This window comes from Leopardus geoffroyi, chromosome B4 (genome assembly GCF_018350155.1).
Source record: "Leopardus geoffroyi isolate Oge1 chromosome B4, O.geoffroyi_Oge1_pat1.0, whole genome shotgun sequence".
NCBI classification, from domain to species: domain Eukaryota; kingdom Metazoa; phylum Chordata; class Mammalia; order Carnivora; family Felidae; genus Leopardus; species Leopardus geoffroyi.
In genome coordinates, this window is record NC_059341.1 from 135,765,162 (window position 1) to 135,779,593 (window position 14,432).

Below are 14,432 nucleotides of genomic sequence, written 5' to 3' on the forward strand. Positions count from 1 at the left end.
AACTAGGCGCACTGCGCAAGTGTGAGAGCTGGGCCTCTCGTCTGATCTCAAGGGTCTCGCGAGGCTTGCGGCCGTGCTCTCCCTGAGGACGTCACAGGGGCTGGGCGGTGGGGCCCGGGTGCCGAGCTAGGGGCGGAGCTGGGAGATGGCGTCCGCAGCGGCTCGCTGGCTGGCATTGGCATCCGTCCGATCCGGGGCTTTACGGAGCGGGCCGAGCTTGAGGAAAGGTGGCGATGTCTCCGCCGGAGGGGGTGGCTCAGGTCGGAGCCTGGTACCGTCGAGGTCAGTCATCGTTACTCGCAGCGGCGCCATTTTGCCCAAACCGGTGAAAGTGAGTGTCTGCCTGGAGGCGGGGCGAAGGGGCTGAGGCCAATCATTATGGGGAGTGTGTGCGGGTCGACGCCGACTGATAGGTGCAAAGGCCAATCATACAACCGCCTTAGACCGGAAGACGGATCAAGGACAAAGTTTAGCAATGATGCCCTGCGAATTTTGACAGGTGGGAGGAGATGGGTCAGATCCCGGTGTTGATTGAGTTGGGCGCAAGGAGACAGAGGATGGAGGGGTGGGGGAGCGAGAGCTGAGGACTGCACTTTGCACTAGTTTATCGTGAGGAGCGCGGTGTGCGCGAGTTCTCCAGGGCCACAAGACTCGGCTATATGCACCCAGTATAGACAAATCACGTAGCCACTCTGTTCTTGTCAGCCTCAGAGTTGATGGGATGAAATAACGAGTTGTGAAAGGACTTTGTAAATAAATTGTACGTGGGACAGACCTTTTCTTCGTAGGAGTTTTGACCTAGTGTTTAGTTCATGTAATTTGCAACTCTGAGAGGTGTGCAGGGAGGTATCACAGTCAGTTTTTATAAATGAAGAATCGGGCCAAAGCAGTGAAGCCAGTGAGGCTCCAAAGCGAGCAGCCCGTCAGGTCCTGGAATCCAGGTTTCCTGCTGGTCGACCCTCCTCCCCGCCCACCTCCACCAGGTCCTATTTTTTCCACCACTGAATGCTCTCACATGCCCTGAGTACCCTTGGATTTTTCTAAGTAAAATGGAAACAGCCCTTTAAGCCAGACAAGTTTGCTTTTTGACTCCGGTGCTGCGTGGGAGTTAACAAAACAAAAACAAATTCTCTTAAAGCTAATCCGGCCAGTGAGCTCAGGATTATTTCATGGCAAGCAGCAGGGTCCATGCTGGGGAAGAGCTGCCTTATAAAAAGGCACAGCTGAAAAAAATTTTTTTTTGGAAACTCCATAGGAAAATAGGAGAGGATATGTTGAGATTATTCTGAAACTCCCTTAGTCCATCTAAAACAGCTAGTCTTTTAGCGTGAAGACATGCTCACTTTTCAAAACATGCTTGTTTTGAAAATTTAATGTGGTGCAATTAAACTTCTCAGGCCCTGGGGAATCAGTTAAAGGACTGTGTCCTTTCACTGTACATGCTCATTGTTTTGTAATCCATTTTCACGTATTTGGTGTCTTCAAGGAGAGGTGAGCTGTTTCCACAGTCCAGCTCTTAGTACTTTCTTACCTGTTTGTATCTGCAAGTAATTACCAGGTTGAGCCCTAATTTTTAGATGTCTAGAATGCCTTATACTTTTCTTCCCAGTATCCACTTTGATGACCATCATCTTATCAATTCTTCGAATTATTTTTCTTGCTCTTTTTCCGAGGCCTTTAAAATCAAGTAGTTGCTTATCACAGGTCTGGGGTCCGCAGGAGTGCCCCTGAGGGCCGGGCCTTCTGTGGTCCCACCAGAGTGGGCTCTGGAACTCACAGCCACCACTCTGACCCTCTGCAGATGTCCTTCGGCCTTCTCCGTGTGTTCTCCATTGTGATCCCCTTTCTCTATGTCGGGACGCTCATTAGCAAGAACTTTGCTGCTCTGCTTGAGGAGCATGACATTTTTGTCCCAGAGGATGACGACGACGATGACTAACAGGTAAGACTTCTTTTCCCCTACATGGACTGGGAACAGGAAGTGGGGTGGGGCATCTAAACTGTGATGCAGTTTGGCCCTGTAGTAGTTTCCCTCACTTGAAGCAGAGGTGCAGACCCTTAATAAAGTGACTCACTTGGCTGATGTTTTTATTTTGCCTTTTCTCTACATTGGACGAGGACAACTATCTTACTGACTTAGAAATTCACTGGGATCTTTTCCGACAAAGTTGATCCCAACCGGCCTTTTTATTTGCCCTTTATGTACCCTCGTTCTCTCAACCCGTAAGTTTTCTTAACGGTTTAATACGCTTTACACACCCACCCCGAACAGCTTCATTCTCCACATTGAAATTTAGAAACTGCACATCCTCACCATGGTTCGCAAGGTTACCAAACTCCGTACCTGTACAGGCGTACAGGCACCGCAACCCGGCTGTTCACAGACCTTTCCCCCGGTGCCTGTCCTTTTCACCTTTCGCGTCTTGGCTTCTGGTGCTCTAACGTGGGCTGCTTGGCTGCCTCTCTGTTGTAGATAAAGACAGTTCTGGCTCCGTAGTCTGGGATTCAAGGCTTGCCATGATCTGGTCACACCTCTTATTCCAGCCGCATCTTCCATATTCCCAACCACACACCTATCCCCACTATTCACTGTTTCTTGAATTACCGACAGGCTTACCCACCCCCGAGCAGTGGCTCACTCTTCCTGCCATTGGAAGGCTATTTCTCACTACACTTACTTTCACCAGTTCTTCATGATCTTTGATGAAGTCTTCCCTTCTGAATTCTCCTCCATCTGAAAGTGAGGCTGTGCCCTCTGCCCAGTCCCTCTTGTGACACTATCATATACTTAAGCACACAGACACACCTCCAAATTCTACTAGACAATGAGCTTCCTCCTGGCAGGGGACAGGGGGTTTTGTTTTGTTTTAAAGTAACTTCTACACTCAGTATAGGGTTTGAACTCATGACCCCAAGGTCAAGAAAGAGTCTCATGCTCTACCAGCTGAGCCAGCCGTGTGCCCCAAGGAACATGTCTTTTATACCTTTGGGCCCCCAGTGCCTGGTCTCCGGTGAATGTTCAGTACATGTATGAAAGAATAAAACTGCCTTGCTCCTGCCTTGTTTGGTAGAACCTCCCTGGAATTCTCTTTTTGGTGTGTGGATAGAGCGCTGCTCCGTGCCCAGTTCACTGCTACTTTCCTTTCTTACAGGACATGGAGGAAGTACAGAAAGGAGACAGCCCTAACTTAATTCAGATATGGTGATCCTCACAGCCACTCCTACTTCCCTATCAGCAGAAGGGCCCAGGGAAACCCCTCAGCCTCCTGACTCCAGCGAAGCCTCCTGCACCGTCTGTGACCATACCCCAGATCCCCAGGCTCTGGGAGGTTCCCCAAAAATGTGCTATCCACTGAGCACAATCAACTTACGAATAAACATAATAAATATCAGCTCTGTATGACTGAGTGGTGGCTGAAGTGTCTCGATATGAGTAAGACCCTAGTTGCCGTTTCCTGTCCCTGCTGACCTTTCTCTAGCAGCTGAACATAACAGGTCTTTGATTTATAACCCAAGATTCCCAGGCCCCTCTGGAGCTACGAAAGTAATTACGGGTGCCTTGGACCTATTTTCATTATTTACAAAAGCCCAGCAGAAACTTTCCCCTCAGTAAAGATGCACAGGCTAACTAAAGCCTCCAGCTTTTTTTGTGTTGAGGAATACTGGCTAGTTTGCACCTGCTAATCATAAGCTTTGTTTAAAACTCCTTAAGAAATACCATTATTGGGGCGCCTGGGTGGCGCAGTCGGTTAGGCGTCCGACTTCAGCCAGGTCACGATCTCGCAGTCCATGAGTTCGAGCCCCGCGTCAGGCTCTGGGCTGATGGCTCAGAGCCTGGAGCCTGTTTCTGATTCTGTGTCTCCCTCTCTCTCTGCCCCTCTCCCGTTCATGCTCTGTCTCTCTCTGTCCCAAAAATAAATAAACGTTGAAAAAAAAAATTATAAAAAAGAAATACCATTATTAGGGGTGCCTGGGTGGCTCAGTTGGTTAAGCATCCGACTTCAGCTCAGGTCATGATATCACGGTCCGTGGATTCAAGCCCCGCATCGGGCTCTATGCTGACCGCTTGAAGGCTGGAGCCTGCTTCAGAGTCTGTGTGTGTCTCTCTCCATCTCCTCCCACCCCCTTGCGCTCTGTATCTCTCTCTCTCAAACATAAATTAAAAAAATTTTAAAACATCATTCTTAGAATGAATCTTTCAAAACTTGGGTTCCTTAGATGAAAAGATAGTAAAGGGGTTGGTGGTGCTAAAAAATGTGGCAATGCCCAGGGTGACTGTGTACTCAAATAATGAACCCATCTCCAGCATTTAGCCGCCCAGGGAAGGAACCACCAAAAGCAAACAAAGATGAGTTATTTAATCTGTGTCAACACTGATTCTCCTGTCCCTGGAGCCACAGTCCATTTGCAAACAGTAGAGCTATTTCTGTTGTCTGTGCACTAAACAGCTGTGTTCCTAGCAGAGCGCCTAACTAGGTAGGAAGCTCATGTCATTTTAAGAACTGACGCTTGTTGCTGGTAGAGGGGCTGGGCCTCTGAGCTGCCATTCTCTCCAGAGCCCAGGGAGGAGCAGCCCAGCCCGTCAGCCCTAACTCTGCGCCGCTCAGCGTTACTCTCATCTCTCCCGAACGGCAAGAGCTAATTTTGGATAATCTGTGCCGTGACACCAAGCTATCCTGGAGGCTGTGGAAACACAGCTAAATTAACAGAGTCATCCAGCCTTACACCCGGAATGATGGTTTCTGAGCAGATGGTCTCATCCTTCCTGTTTACTGACATGCAAGGCTCTGAGAAAAGAGTCTGATTTATAGGAAACACCACACTTGAGGAAAGGGAAAGAACAGGTGGTGTGTATACTAAGACCCCACTTGTTCAGGCAAAAAGGGAGAGAGACTGCAGAAGGCGAACTTCCCCCTGGCTCACCAGTGGAATTCTATTAGGAAGTGACCATCACATACTGAGTTTATTTGTGTTCTAAGATATTTAAATGTCAACATGCACCTTTCCACTGAGTCACGGGTCGTGGCCAATGTAGAACTTGGACAGGAAATCCGTCGGCCTCGGCGCTTCTGTTTCATGGAAGAACCGCATAACATGTGTCCGCTGCTTCCAGACGTTAATTGTTTCCTCCAGTTCCATCTTTCCCTGCACAGGTGAGGGGAGAGGTGTTCAGTCAGAGTGGCTGGAAAGAATACCACCATACAGGCCAGGATTCTGTGCTCTGCTCTGCACGGACTTGTCGAGTGACTCTGGGCAAGTAACATCCTTGGTCTAGACCACATTTCGGCATCTGGAAAACGAGGTGGTTGTACTAGCTGATCTCTAAGGCCTCTCCAATATTCTTTAACTCTGTAGCTAACTGATTCCGAGAGGACAGACTCCCAGGTCAGTAGGCCCCTGCCCCATGACTACCTAACCTGACTGGTTTCTGCTTAACATTCCATGCGGTGTACTGGTCCGTGCTAAAGTATGCACTGATGCTAATGTGACTGACTGGAGATACAGAATCAGGTCTGGGATTTGAACTATGTACACAGGGCTCAGCTAACCTGCCTGCCTCTTCCAGCTGTAAGCAGCAACCCAGTGAAGCAGTAACTTCCAGGAAGGAGGTTCAAGAAGATTTCAAACTTTCCAAATCGTTTTTTATTTTAAAAAAAAAATTTTTTGGGGGCGCCTGGGTGGCGCAGTCGGTTGGGCGTCCGACTTCAGCCAGGTCACGATCTCGCGGTCCGGGAGTTCGAGCCCCGCGTCAGGCTCTGGGCTGATGGCTCAGAGCCTGGAGCCTGTTTCCGATTCTGTGTCTCCCTCTCTCTCTGCCCCTCCCCCGTTCATGCTCTGTCTCTCTCTGTCCCAAAAATAAACAAACGTTGAAAAAAAAAAATTAAAAAAAAAAAATTTTTTTAATGTTTATTTATTTTTCAGAGAGAGAGAGAGAGACAGAGTGAGATCGGGGGAGGGGCAGAGAGAGGGAGTCACAGAATCCAAAGCAGGCTCCAGGCTCTGAGCTGTCAGCACAGAGCCCAACGTGGGACTCAGTGCACGAACTGTGAGATCATGACCTGAGCGGAAGTCGGACACTTAACCAACTGAGCCACCCACGCGCCTCCCCCTCCTTTTTAAAAATTTTTAAATGTTTTCCTCATCTTTTTAAAAAATGCAAACCCCAGTGTTTTTTTTTTTCTTGAACAATCTTAGAGGTGATAACCTCTAAGTTCATCTATTGCTTTGAAACCCTAAGCAAAAGTAGCTGACCCAGTAGTTGCTTTTCAGGCTTGGGAGACAAACTTGGGACGACTGAGAAGCTCTGGACAAGGTGGCTGCTCTTTTAAGTCAGTCCGGGAGGGGTCAGTTACCTTAATGACCAGAAGGTCAACCACCCTGGGGTCCGTGACGTGGGCATTCTTCAGGAACATTTCTCGGACTTTATCCCGTCCCTGTTTCACGGTGATGTCTAGCTGGAATAAATGCACTAAAGAGAAAACACGATTCAGGGTGGAAACTATGTGATCGAGACGTGTTTTACAAAAATTGAGTCAGTGGATATTCATAGACACAAACAGGTTCCCCGTTCGTTTCATTCACCCAGTATTTGCTTGACCCTACACTAGGTGCTTGAGGCTGCAGAGAAGAGTGAGACACGGTGCTTGCTCTCAAGGAGTTTAGTTTGTTTGAGGAGACCAGACCCGAGGCAGCACAGTGTAGTTTGAATATCAACAACCTGGCTTCAAACCCCAGCTCTGTCAACTTGTCACCTACATGATCCTGCGTACGTTAACTTCTCTGTGCCTGAGAGTATTTATTTCTGAGTGAATGAGGATGATTAAGAGCACGTATAATCCCCTGGGGTGCCTGGGTGGCTCAGTCGGTTAACTGTCTGACTTTGGCTCAGGTCGTGATCTCACGGTGTGTGGGTTCAAGCCCCGCGTCAGGCTCTGTGCTGACAGCTCAGAGCCTGGAGCCTGCTTGGGATTCGGTGTCTCCTCCTCTCTCTGGCCCTCCTCTGCTCATGCTGTCTCTCAATAATAAATAAATGTTAAAAAAAAAAAAAAAAAAAAGCGGGGTGCCTGGGTGGCTTAGTCAGTTAAGCATCTGCCTTTGGCCCAGGTCATAATCTCACGGTTCGTGGGTTCAAGCCCCACATCGGGCTTTGCACTGACAGTGTAGAGCCTGCTTGGGATTCTCTCTCCCTCCCTCTCTCTGCCTCTCCCCTGCTTGTGCTCTCTCTCAGTGAATAAATAAACTTAAAAAATTAAAAAAAAAATAAAAAAAGAGCATGTATAACCCCAGAGCCACTGTAGATTCCTGGAGACGATACAAGATGCTTAGAACATGCCTGGCATGGAATAAGCTCTCAAAAACATTAGCATTATTACACAGAACAACTGGCAAAAGAGGACAGGGTTGAATTAACCGACAGTGATGGGGGTATAGGTCTGTGCAGCACACAAGCTTAGGGTTGAGGGAGCCTGCTGAGTGTTTGTGCAGAGAGGAGGGGCTTCAGTCCAGCCAGGGACGACCACCACATTAGGTTACTCGGGGGAAGGAAGGAGTAGTTTACGATGGGACTCCTACTCTCTTAAACTCTATAGCCAGAGGTAGCCACCCACGAACGCAAAGAAAAATCACCATATTCAGCAATCCCGAAGTGCCTAAAATAGTGGCACAGACTTAGGGACCTGGGACTTCAGAGGAGGCCCATGTTATGTCCTTTGAAAATTAGGTTTTAGTCATTTGTGTTCCCATCCTCTGGAAGTCAGCCTTCAGTGGATTTGCTGATGACGACAAGGGCACGAACAGGGCCTTGTGTGGTAGGTGGAGTTAGGAAGAGGGGGCGCATTAGGCTGAGTGAACAGCATAAACAAGGCTCACAGTCTAGAATGAGGCTGTGGTTGAGGAGACCTGTGTGCTCATTTGGTGAGGATCCCTTGCACTGTGGCCACTCCTGGGACATGTCCACTCTAGTCTACAGGATTCTCAAAGCCAGCTCCGAAAACCATGAGGGCTATGTAGTGACTGAATTAATCAACAATAGTTTGAGTCTTTAACTCTACTCCTTATTTAGCGACAGTGTTAGAAAAATAAGGCTTCTGCTGAGGGAAATCCCATGCCATGCTGATCCAAGCAGGGAGTAAGCAACAGTGGAAATCTAATAGGAGAAGCTGTATCCCAGCTTCATAGGTGTTAACAGAGGAGAGAAATTACTCCCACTGGAAAGAGTTCAACTCGGTTCCAGCGGTGTGATGGAGCTGGCTCTCATGGAGGCTCTCTTCCCAAATCGGCCTTCAGTGACTTCACTTTGGCAGCTTAAAATCAATCGTGGTGGGAGTACTGGCACCACGAGAAATGGTCGATGCTCTAAATCTAGGTTCCCACCGCAGTCAGTATCATAGTAGGAATTTTAGAAAAGAGGAAACACAGGGATAATAAGACAAAGAGACACAAAAACAAATGCAAACCAACAAGCATCCAGGAACTTAGAGCCTTTCCACTTGGGGAGATTGGGGCCTACAGCACTGTGGGTGCCTGCCTGATGTCATACTACTGGCAAACCTGGACCTGGAATCCAGGTTTAGTGTTTTTAATGTTTAATTCTCTTTCTTTTTTTTTTTTTTTTAAGTTTATTTATCTTGAGATAGAGTGTGCCAGCAGGGAGGGGCAGAGAGAGAGAATCCCAAGCAGACTCCGCACTGTCAGTGCAGAGCCTGATGCTGGGCTTAAACCCACGAACCGTGAGATCACGACCTGAGTGGAAATCAAGAGTCTGACTTTTTCTTAACATTTTTTTTCAACTTTTTAAATGTTTATTTATTTTTGAGAGCGAGAGAGACAGAGTACAAGCTGGGGAGGGGCAGAGAGAGAGGGAGACACAGAATCTGAAGCAGGCTCCAGGCTCCGAGCTGTCAGCACAGAGCCTGATGCGGGGCTCGAACCCACTAACCGTGAGATCATGACCTGAGCCAAAGTCAGATGCTTAACTGACTGAGCCACCCAGGCGCCCCTCAAGAGTCTGACTCTTAACTGAGCCACCCAAAAGCCCTGGTTTTTTTTAATTTACAATCTGGTGCTTTTTAAAGGAAATGAATATGAGGAATCTTCCCCTGCTGTCAGTGCTTATCTCTCCTGCATTTTTATATTAGATTCCTGTCCAACCTTGGGAGTTTAAAAAAAACAAGGTCCCTCTGTACCAGGGGAGCTGGTGTCCATCCGCTCTCATTCCTCATGACCTCCTGAACCACACACCAGGGTATCAGGTGGACAAATCTTCTCCTCAGGAAAATGTTCACAGGCACAAACGCCAAGTTTTGCTTACAGTGTCAGTTCACAGACCCCTGAATGCCCATCGTCTGAGGTTAAGAACCCTTGTCTCTAGAGAGACAAGTTCCATAGCTTTCTCCTAATCTCCCTCCTCCCATCCCAACCCCTTGAACATGCCCCCCACCAGTGAGAAAGGCTGCGGGAGGTAAATAGCTACAGCCTGCGGAATTGTTCTTTGGTCTAGCTCGGTGGTTCTTAAACCAGCAATGATTTTGCCCACCAGAACATTTGGCAATGTCTGGGGGCACTTTTGGTTGTCACAACCAAGGAGAGAGTGTCACTGGCATCCAGTGGGTAAAGGCCCGAGATGTTGTTAATCTACAACGCACAGGACCGCCCCCACAACAAAGAATTATCCAGCACAAATGGGTCAAGAAACCCTGGTATAAATTAATTCCAACTGCTCTTTGGCTTATTCTTCGAATTCTGAATATTTAAACTGCAATTTGAAAGATCTGAGAGGCTCAAGAGGAAGACATCAATGTGGCCCTTCTGGATGAAGGTGTCTTTTCTACAGCCTCTGTGTGTTTTCCCAGTTACTGTTAAGGTTCTTCTGAGTCAGAAAGGCTCTGACACGTTAAGAAAGGAAGACAGTGATATGGTTCTCAGCTGTTTGCTCCAATTCATCTTGGTAGCGTTCATAACAGGCGCTGGGAGATCCTTAGATGGGAAGGCAGCCCAGTGTGCTGGAAAAGAGCATGGGCTCAGGGGTCAAACAAGCTGGGTAAGGTCTCCACACCTCTGTGAACTATGACCTTACCTAGGGTACAGCCTCCTTAGCCTGTTTCCTCATCTAAAAAATAGGAAAGAGGGGCACCTGGGTGGCTCAGTCAGTTGAGCGTCCAACTTCGGCTCAGGTCATGATCTCACACTCCGTGAGTTCGAGCCCCGCGTCGGGCTCTGTGCTGACAGCTCAGAGCCTGGAGCCAGCTTCAGATTCTGTGTCTCCCCCTCTCTCTGCCCCTCCCCTGCTCATGCTCTCTGTCTCAAAAATAAATAAAAACATTAAAAAAATTTTTTTGAAAAGAAAAATAAAAAATTAAAAAAATTAAAAATAGGAAAGAATGGGGCACCTGGGAGGCTCAGTTGGTTGGGCCTCTGACTTCGGCTCAGGTCATGATCTCACGGTTAGTGGGTTCGAGCCCTGCGTCGGGCTCTGTGCTGACAGCTCGGAGCCTGGAGCCTGCTTCAGCTTCTGTGTCTCCCTCTCTCTGCCCCTCCCCCCCTCACGCTGTCTCTCTCTCCTTCAAAAATAAATAAACATTAAAAACATTTTTTTAAATAGGAAAAAAATAACCTCTGACTTAATTCCTTTATAGGACCATGGCAAAACCCAAGTGACAACATCTTGTAAACAGTAAAGCTAATGCAAATGTTAGTTGTTAAAATTTTCAGCACTTATTCCCCATACATCTATTTTAAGTTTTAATAATCTGGATACATGCCGATCTTCCTGACTAGTCCATAAGACCCCTGAAGGCAGGGTTGTTTTATTCACATTTGTATCTCCAGGCATTTAGTACTGACCCTGTAGTACAAGAGATACCCGATGAAATGGAAATTAAATGGTTTCTACAGAAAGTCTCCTGTTCTGTAACCACCAAGCCTCAGGTTGGTATTTTTTCAGTGGAGGGATTCGGAAGGTAGTTCTGTCCTTGTGTTCCCATGCAAGGCAGCCACCACCCAGGCACGTGGCTGCTCTCCAAGTGCGGCATAACTGGGTCCCCTGAGATTCAGGGAAAACCACAGAAGGAGCCAGGTGTAACAGCTGGACAGTCAGGGTCTCCTATGTCAGGCTCCTCCCCTTACTAATGGTGTTTTGTGAGATACATTTACATGCCTCGGTTTTCTTCTCTGAAAGACAGGGAAACAATCAGAACCTACCCTAAAAGAAAGCAATGTAAAGCATTTAGCATAATGCTGGGCTCTATGTATGTAATTCAATAAACGTTAGTTACTATAAATGCTATTACTTATTCCCAATTCTTTGCTTTGGTTCCTCAGCTGGAATCCCGATGATGGATAGTATGACATTGGTTGTAGACACAGGCCTGAGCAACTGACCAGCTACAGACCACCAATCCTCCCCATAAGAATGTACCACCCCCTTAACCCCTTCCCTCTCATTCCTTCCCTTGCTCTCTAGGCTCCTCCCGTCAGGACCCTTCCGACTCTGGGTTTATCTTCCCGAACAGTATTTGAGGGGAATTCCTGGGAGGGGATGGTTTAAAAAGAGCCGGTTCCTGAGGGTGGATAAGTGGATCTATCCTCAACTCAGCCACCGGATTTTTTTTTTTTTTTAACCCTACGCAAACCATTCTTCCTGCATCTGGGTCTTGTTCCCCACCTCCTGCTCCTCTCTGCAACAAGAAAGGGTTCTGGACACTCACAGAAGTATTCTGCCAGGCAAACATTGTTTTTAAACATCTGCAATTGAATACACCGCCCCCCCCCCCCACACACACACATCCGCACACTCTTGCTACAGTCACTCCCCTATACCTACTATCCACCTGCCCCCTGAAGGCATTTAAATTTGCAGTCCCCAAACCAGCAGTGCACTCAAGTTTCTCCCTCCCTAGTATCCTGTGGGTCTAAGTTCTGGTCATTGGCAACCTCTCAAAAAGTCAGGGACACTGGGGAACAAACAGTTCTCATGCATCAAAAAAACTGGATTCTGGGGCACCTGGGTGGCTCAGTCAGTTAAGCATCTGACTCTTGATTTTAGCTGGGGTCATGATCTGATGGTTTGTGAGATCCAGCGCCGGAGCCTGTCTGGGATTCTCTCTCTCTCCCTCTCTATCCCTCTCTTGCTCTCTCTCAAAAATAAATAAATAAAGATGAAAAAAAAACAAACAAACTGGATTCTGCATGGAGGCTCCTGCTATAAATAACAGTGATAGTAATAATAATAATAATAATAACAATAACAACAGTAGCAGCCAACATTCAAGGCATGCCTAACTAAGTGCCAGGACTTACCCTAAGCACTTTGGATATATTTCATATTTAATAAGGGCTACTCTCTGAAGAAGGTACTATCATGATGCTCATTTTACAGATGAGGAAACTTGAGGCATAGCAAGATGAAATAATTTGCTCAAGGTCATACGGCTATATTAAGGGGCAAGGTCTGGAGGCAAGTCTCTGTAACCACCACATTCTATTGCTTCTCACAGGCAGGGAAGAGGCAGCCCAGAAGGGTGCTATTATGCTCCAACTCGCTTAAAAACACCTCCCCTCTCAGACTGGCAGTGACAGTCCACATCAAACTAAACTAAATCAAATCAACAAAATAAAATATCGACAGCCCATTCAATGACATTTGTACTGCCCTTGACGGTTTAGTGGAATTTCCCCCAATCTTCCTTTCATTACGTACAACAGGCAGCACTGAGGGGGAATACCAAAACAAGGAAACAGAATCTCTGTACCCAGGGAGCTTCTATTTCAATCCTTCAGGTGAACAGATTGGTTCTCCGACATCTAAGTGAAGGCAGGGGGCAGGGAGGTAGTAGCGAGCAGCCCATTAGTGGGGTGGGGGAGGAGTTCCTGAGAAATACTACACACAGACAGATCTAGGGAACAAGCTTGGGAAACTGGAAATGGGAGGACACTCATCTCACCTGGACTGGAAGAGGCATCACTGACTTAACTGGATGACCTTGGGAAAATCACGTCCCTTCTCTGGTTGTCTGTTTTTGTGTGGGGGGATGATCGCTCAAGTCCTACGGCCACTGTGTTTACATAACCTAATGGGCACCTGAACATATATTCAGGAACTCTACGGTTGACTTTGGGTTCCAGATCCAACAAGAGCTGGCTCTGGGCCTCAGGGGCGTCACTTCGCCTCTAGGTGCCTCATCTGTAAAATGAAGCACGTCAATGACAGTCCCTGCTTTCCCTCCCACGGGTTCGGTAAGAATTACTAAAGGGCCAAAGCGCCCAGGGCGTCTAGAAGCGCGATCCGGATGCGGGGCACGGCTGGTCTGACGCGGGCGCGGCCGCCAGATCCGGTCCACTAATGCTCGAGGGACCCTCCTCCCCTGAAGCACCCAGAGTCGCCTGTTCCCAAGTCGGTGACCTCAGCTCGTCCTGGGAGAAATGGGAGGCCAGGACGGCTGCGACCTTGGGCGGCTGCATCCGGAGCCCCGCGTGCGCCGCTGCCTCTCACCAGTGTTCGGCACCTCTCGATACCAGGCGCGGTACAACTCGCGCACCCTCCGCTTGGCTTCGTTCATGTCCCGACTAAAAATGGGTTTCACTGAAGTGGGAGCCGCAACGGCAGCTCGCCGGAGGCCGCTCGCCGCCATCTTGCTAGAGAAACCCCTCCCGCGAGTGCGGCCTAAGGACGAAAATCTTTTCTCATTGGCTAAAACTGAACGCCATGCCCCTAAACGTCATGGGTAGGCGGGAGGAGAGCTGTCGGGCTCTCTGATTGGCTGGGAGGCCTCGGTGATGGCCGCTGGGGGCTGCGCATGCTCCTGTGCGGAAACTTCAGCTCAGACATTGGTGGTCCTAAGCGTGGCATAATCGCGCCGCCAGGGGACGCTCGAGCGCCAGGGTGGCCGTCGAGCTGCTGCCCGGCCTCCCCCAGCCTGGCGCCGGCCACCTGCCCGCCTCGCTCCTTTGGTTGCGCCTGGGGGCGCGCGGGCGTCGCAGAGCTTCGCCGGTCAGCCTCGCGGCGCTGGCCGCGGCCCCAAAGGGCGGCGGAGGCACACGTGGCGCCTGGGCTGTCGTGGCGATGGCCTGGCCCCTGTGAGGTTTTTCTGCGACAACATTTTTTTTTTTTCCCTATAAACCAACTCTTTGCAAGGGCTGTGTAGATGCCAAAGCGTTTTCCTGGCCATTAGCTTCGGGGCGCTTCTCCACACCCCAGGAAGGTAGGTTCTATCATCAGCCCCATTTTATGCAAGAACATTTTCATGCCAAACTGTGGATCTCTCTGAAAAACGGCCTAGAAATTTGGGGCTGGAAGGAGCCTTGCATTATCCATCCTGGGTATCCCCGTCGTTGCTGGCATTGAGGTTACCCCTGACCATCCCGGGGAGCCCTGACGTGCCAAGGGAAAAGTAACAGTTAACGTGCACTAGGTATTCTACTTGGTCGTATTTAAA

General features: G+C 48.7%; 2 protein-coding genes across 2 annotated transcripts; one reads left to right on the forward strand and one right to left on the reverse strand.

Annotated features, from left to right (window-relative positions):
- Positions 1-54: 54 nt before the first annotated feature.
- Positions 55-3,407, forward strand: SMDT1 (single-pass membrane protein with aspartate rich tail 1). The gene is made up of 3 exons (XM_045462767.1): positions 55-331; positions 1,802-1,942; positions 3,153-3,407. The coding sequence occupies exons 1-2, from the start codon at positions 146-148 to the stop codon at positions 1,937-1,939; spliced, it is 324 nt and encodes a 107-aa protein (XP_045318723.1). The 5' UTR covers positions 55-145; the 3' UTR covers positions 1,940-1,942; positions 3,153-3,407.
- A 1,537-nt stretch (positions 3,408-4,944) lies between these two features.
- On the reverse strand, positions 4,945-13,665 carry NDUFA6 (NADH:ubiquinone oxidoreductase subunit A6). The gene is made up of 3 exons (XM_045462768.1): positions 13,490-13,665; positions 6,354-6,469; positions 4,945-5,145 (listed from the first exon to the last, which is right to left on the reverse strand). The coding sequence occupies exons 1-3, from the start codon at positions 13,626-13,628 to the stop codon at positions 5,014-5,016; spliced, it is 387 nt and encodes a 128-aa protein (XP_045318724.1). The 5' UTR covers positions 13,629-13,665; the 3' UTR covers positions 4,945-5,013.
- Positions 13,666-14,432: the final 767 nt, after the last annotated feature.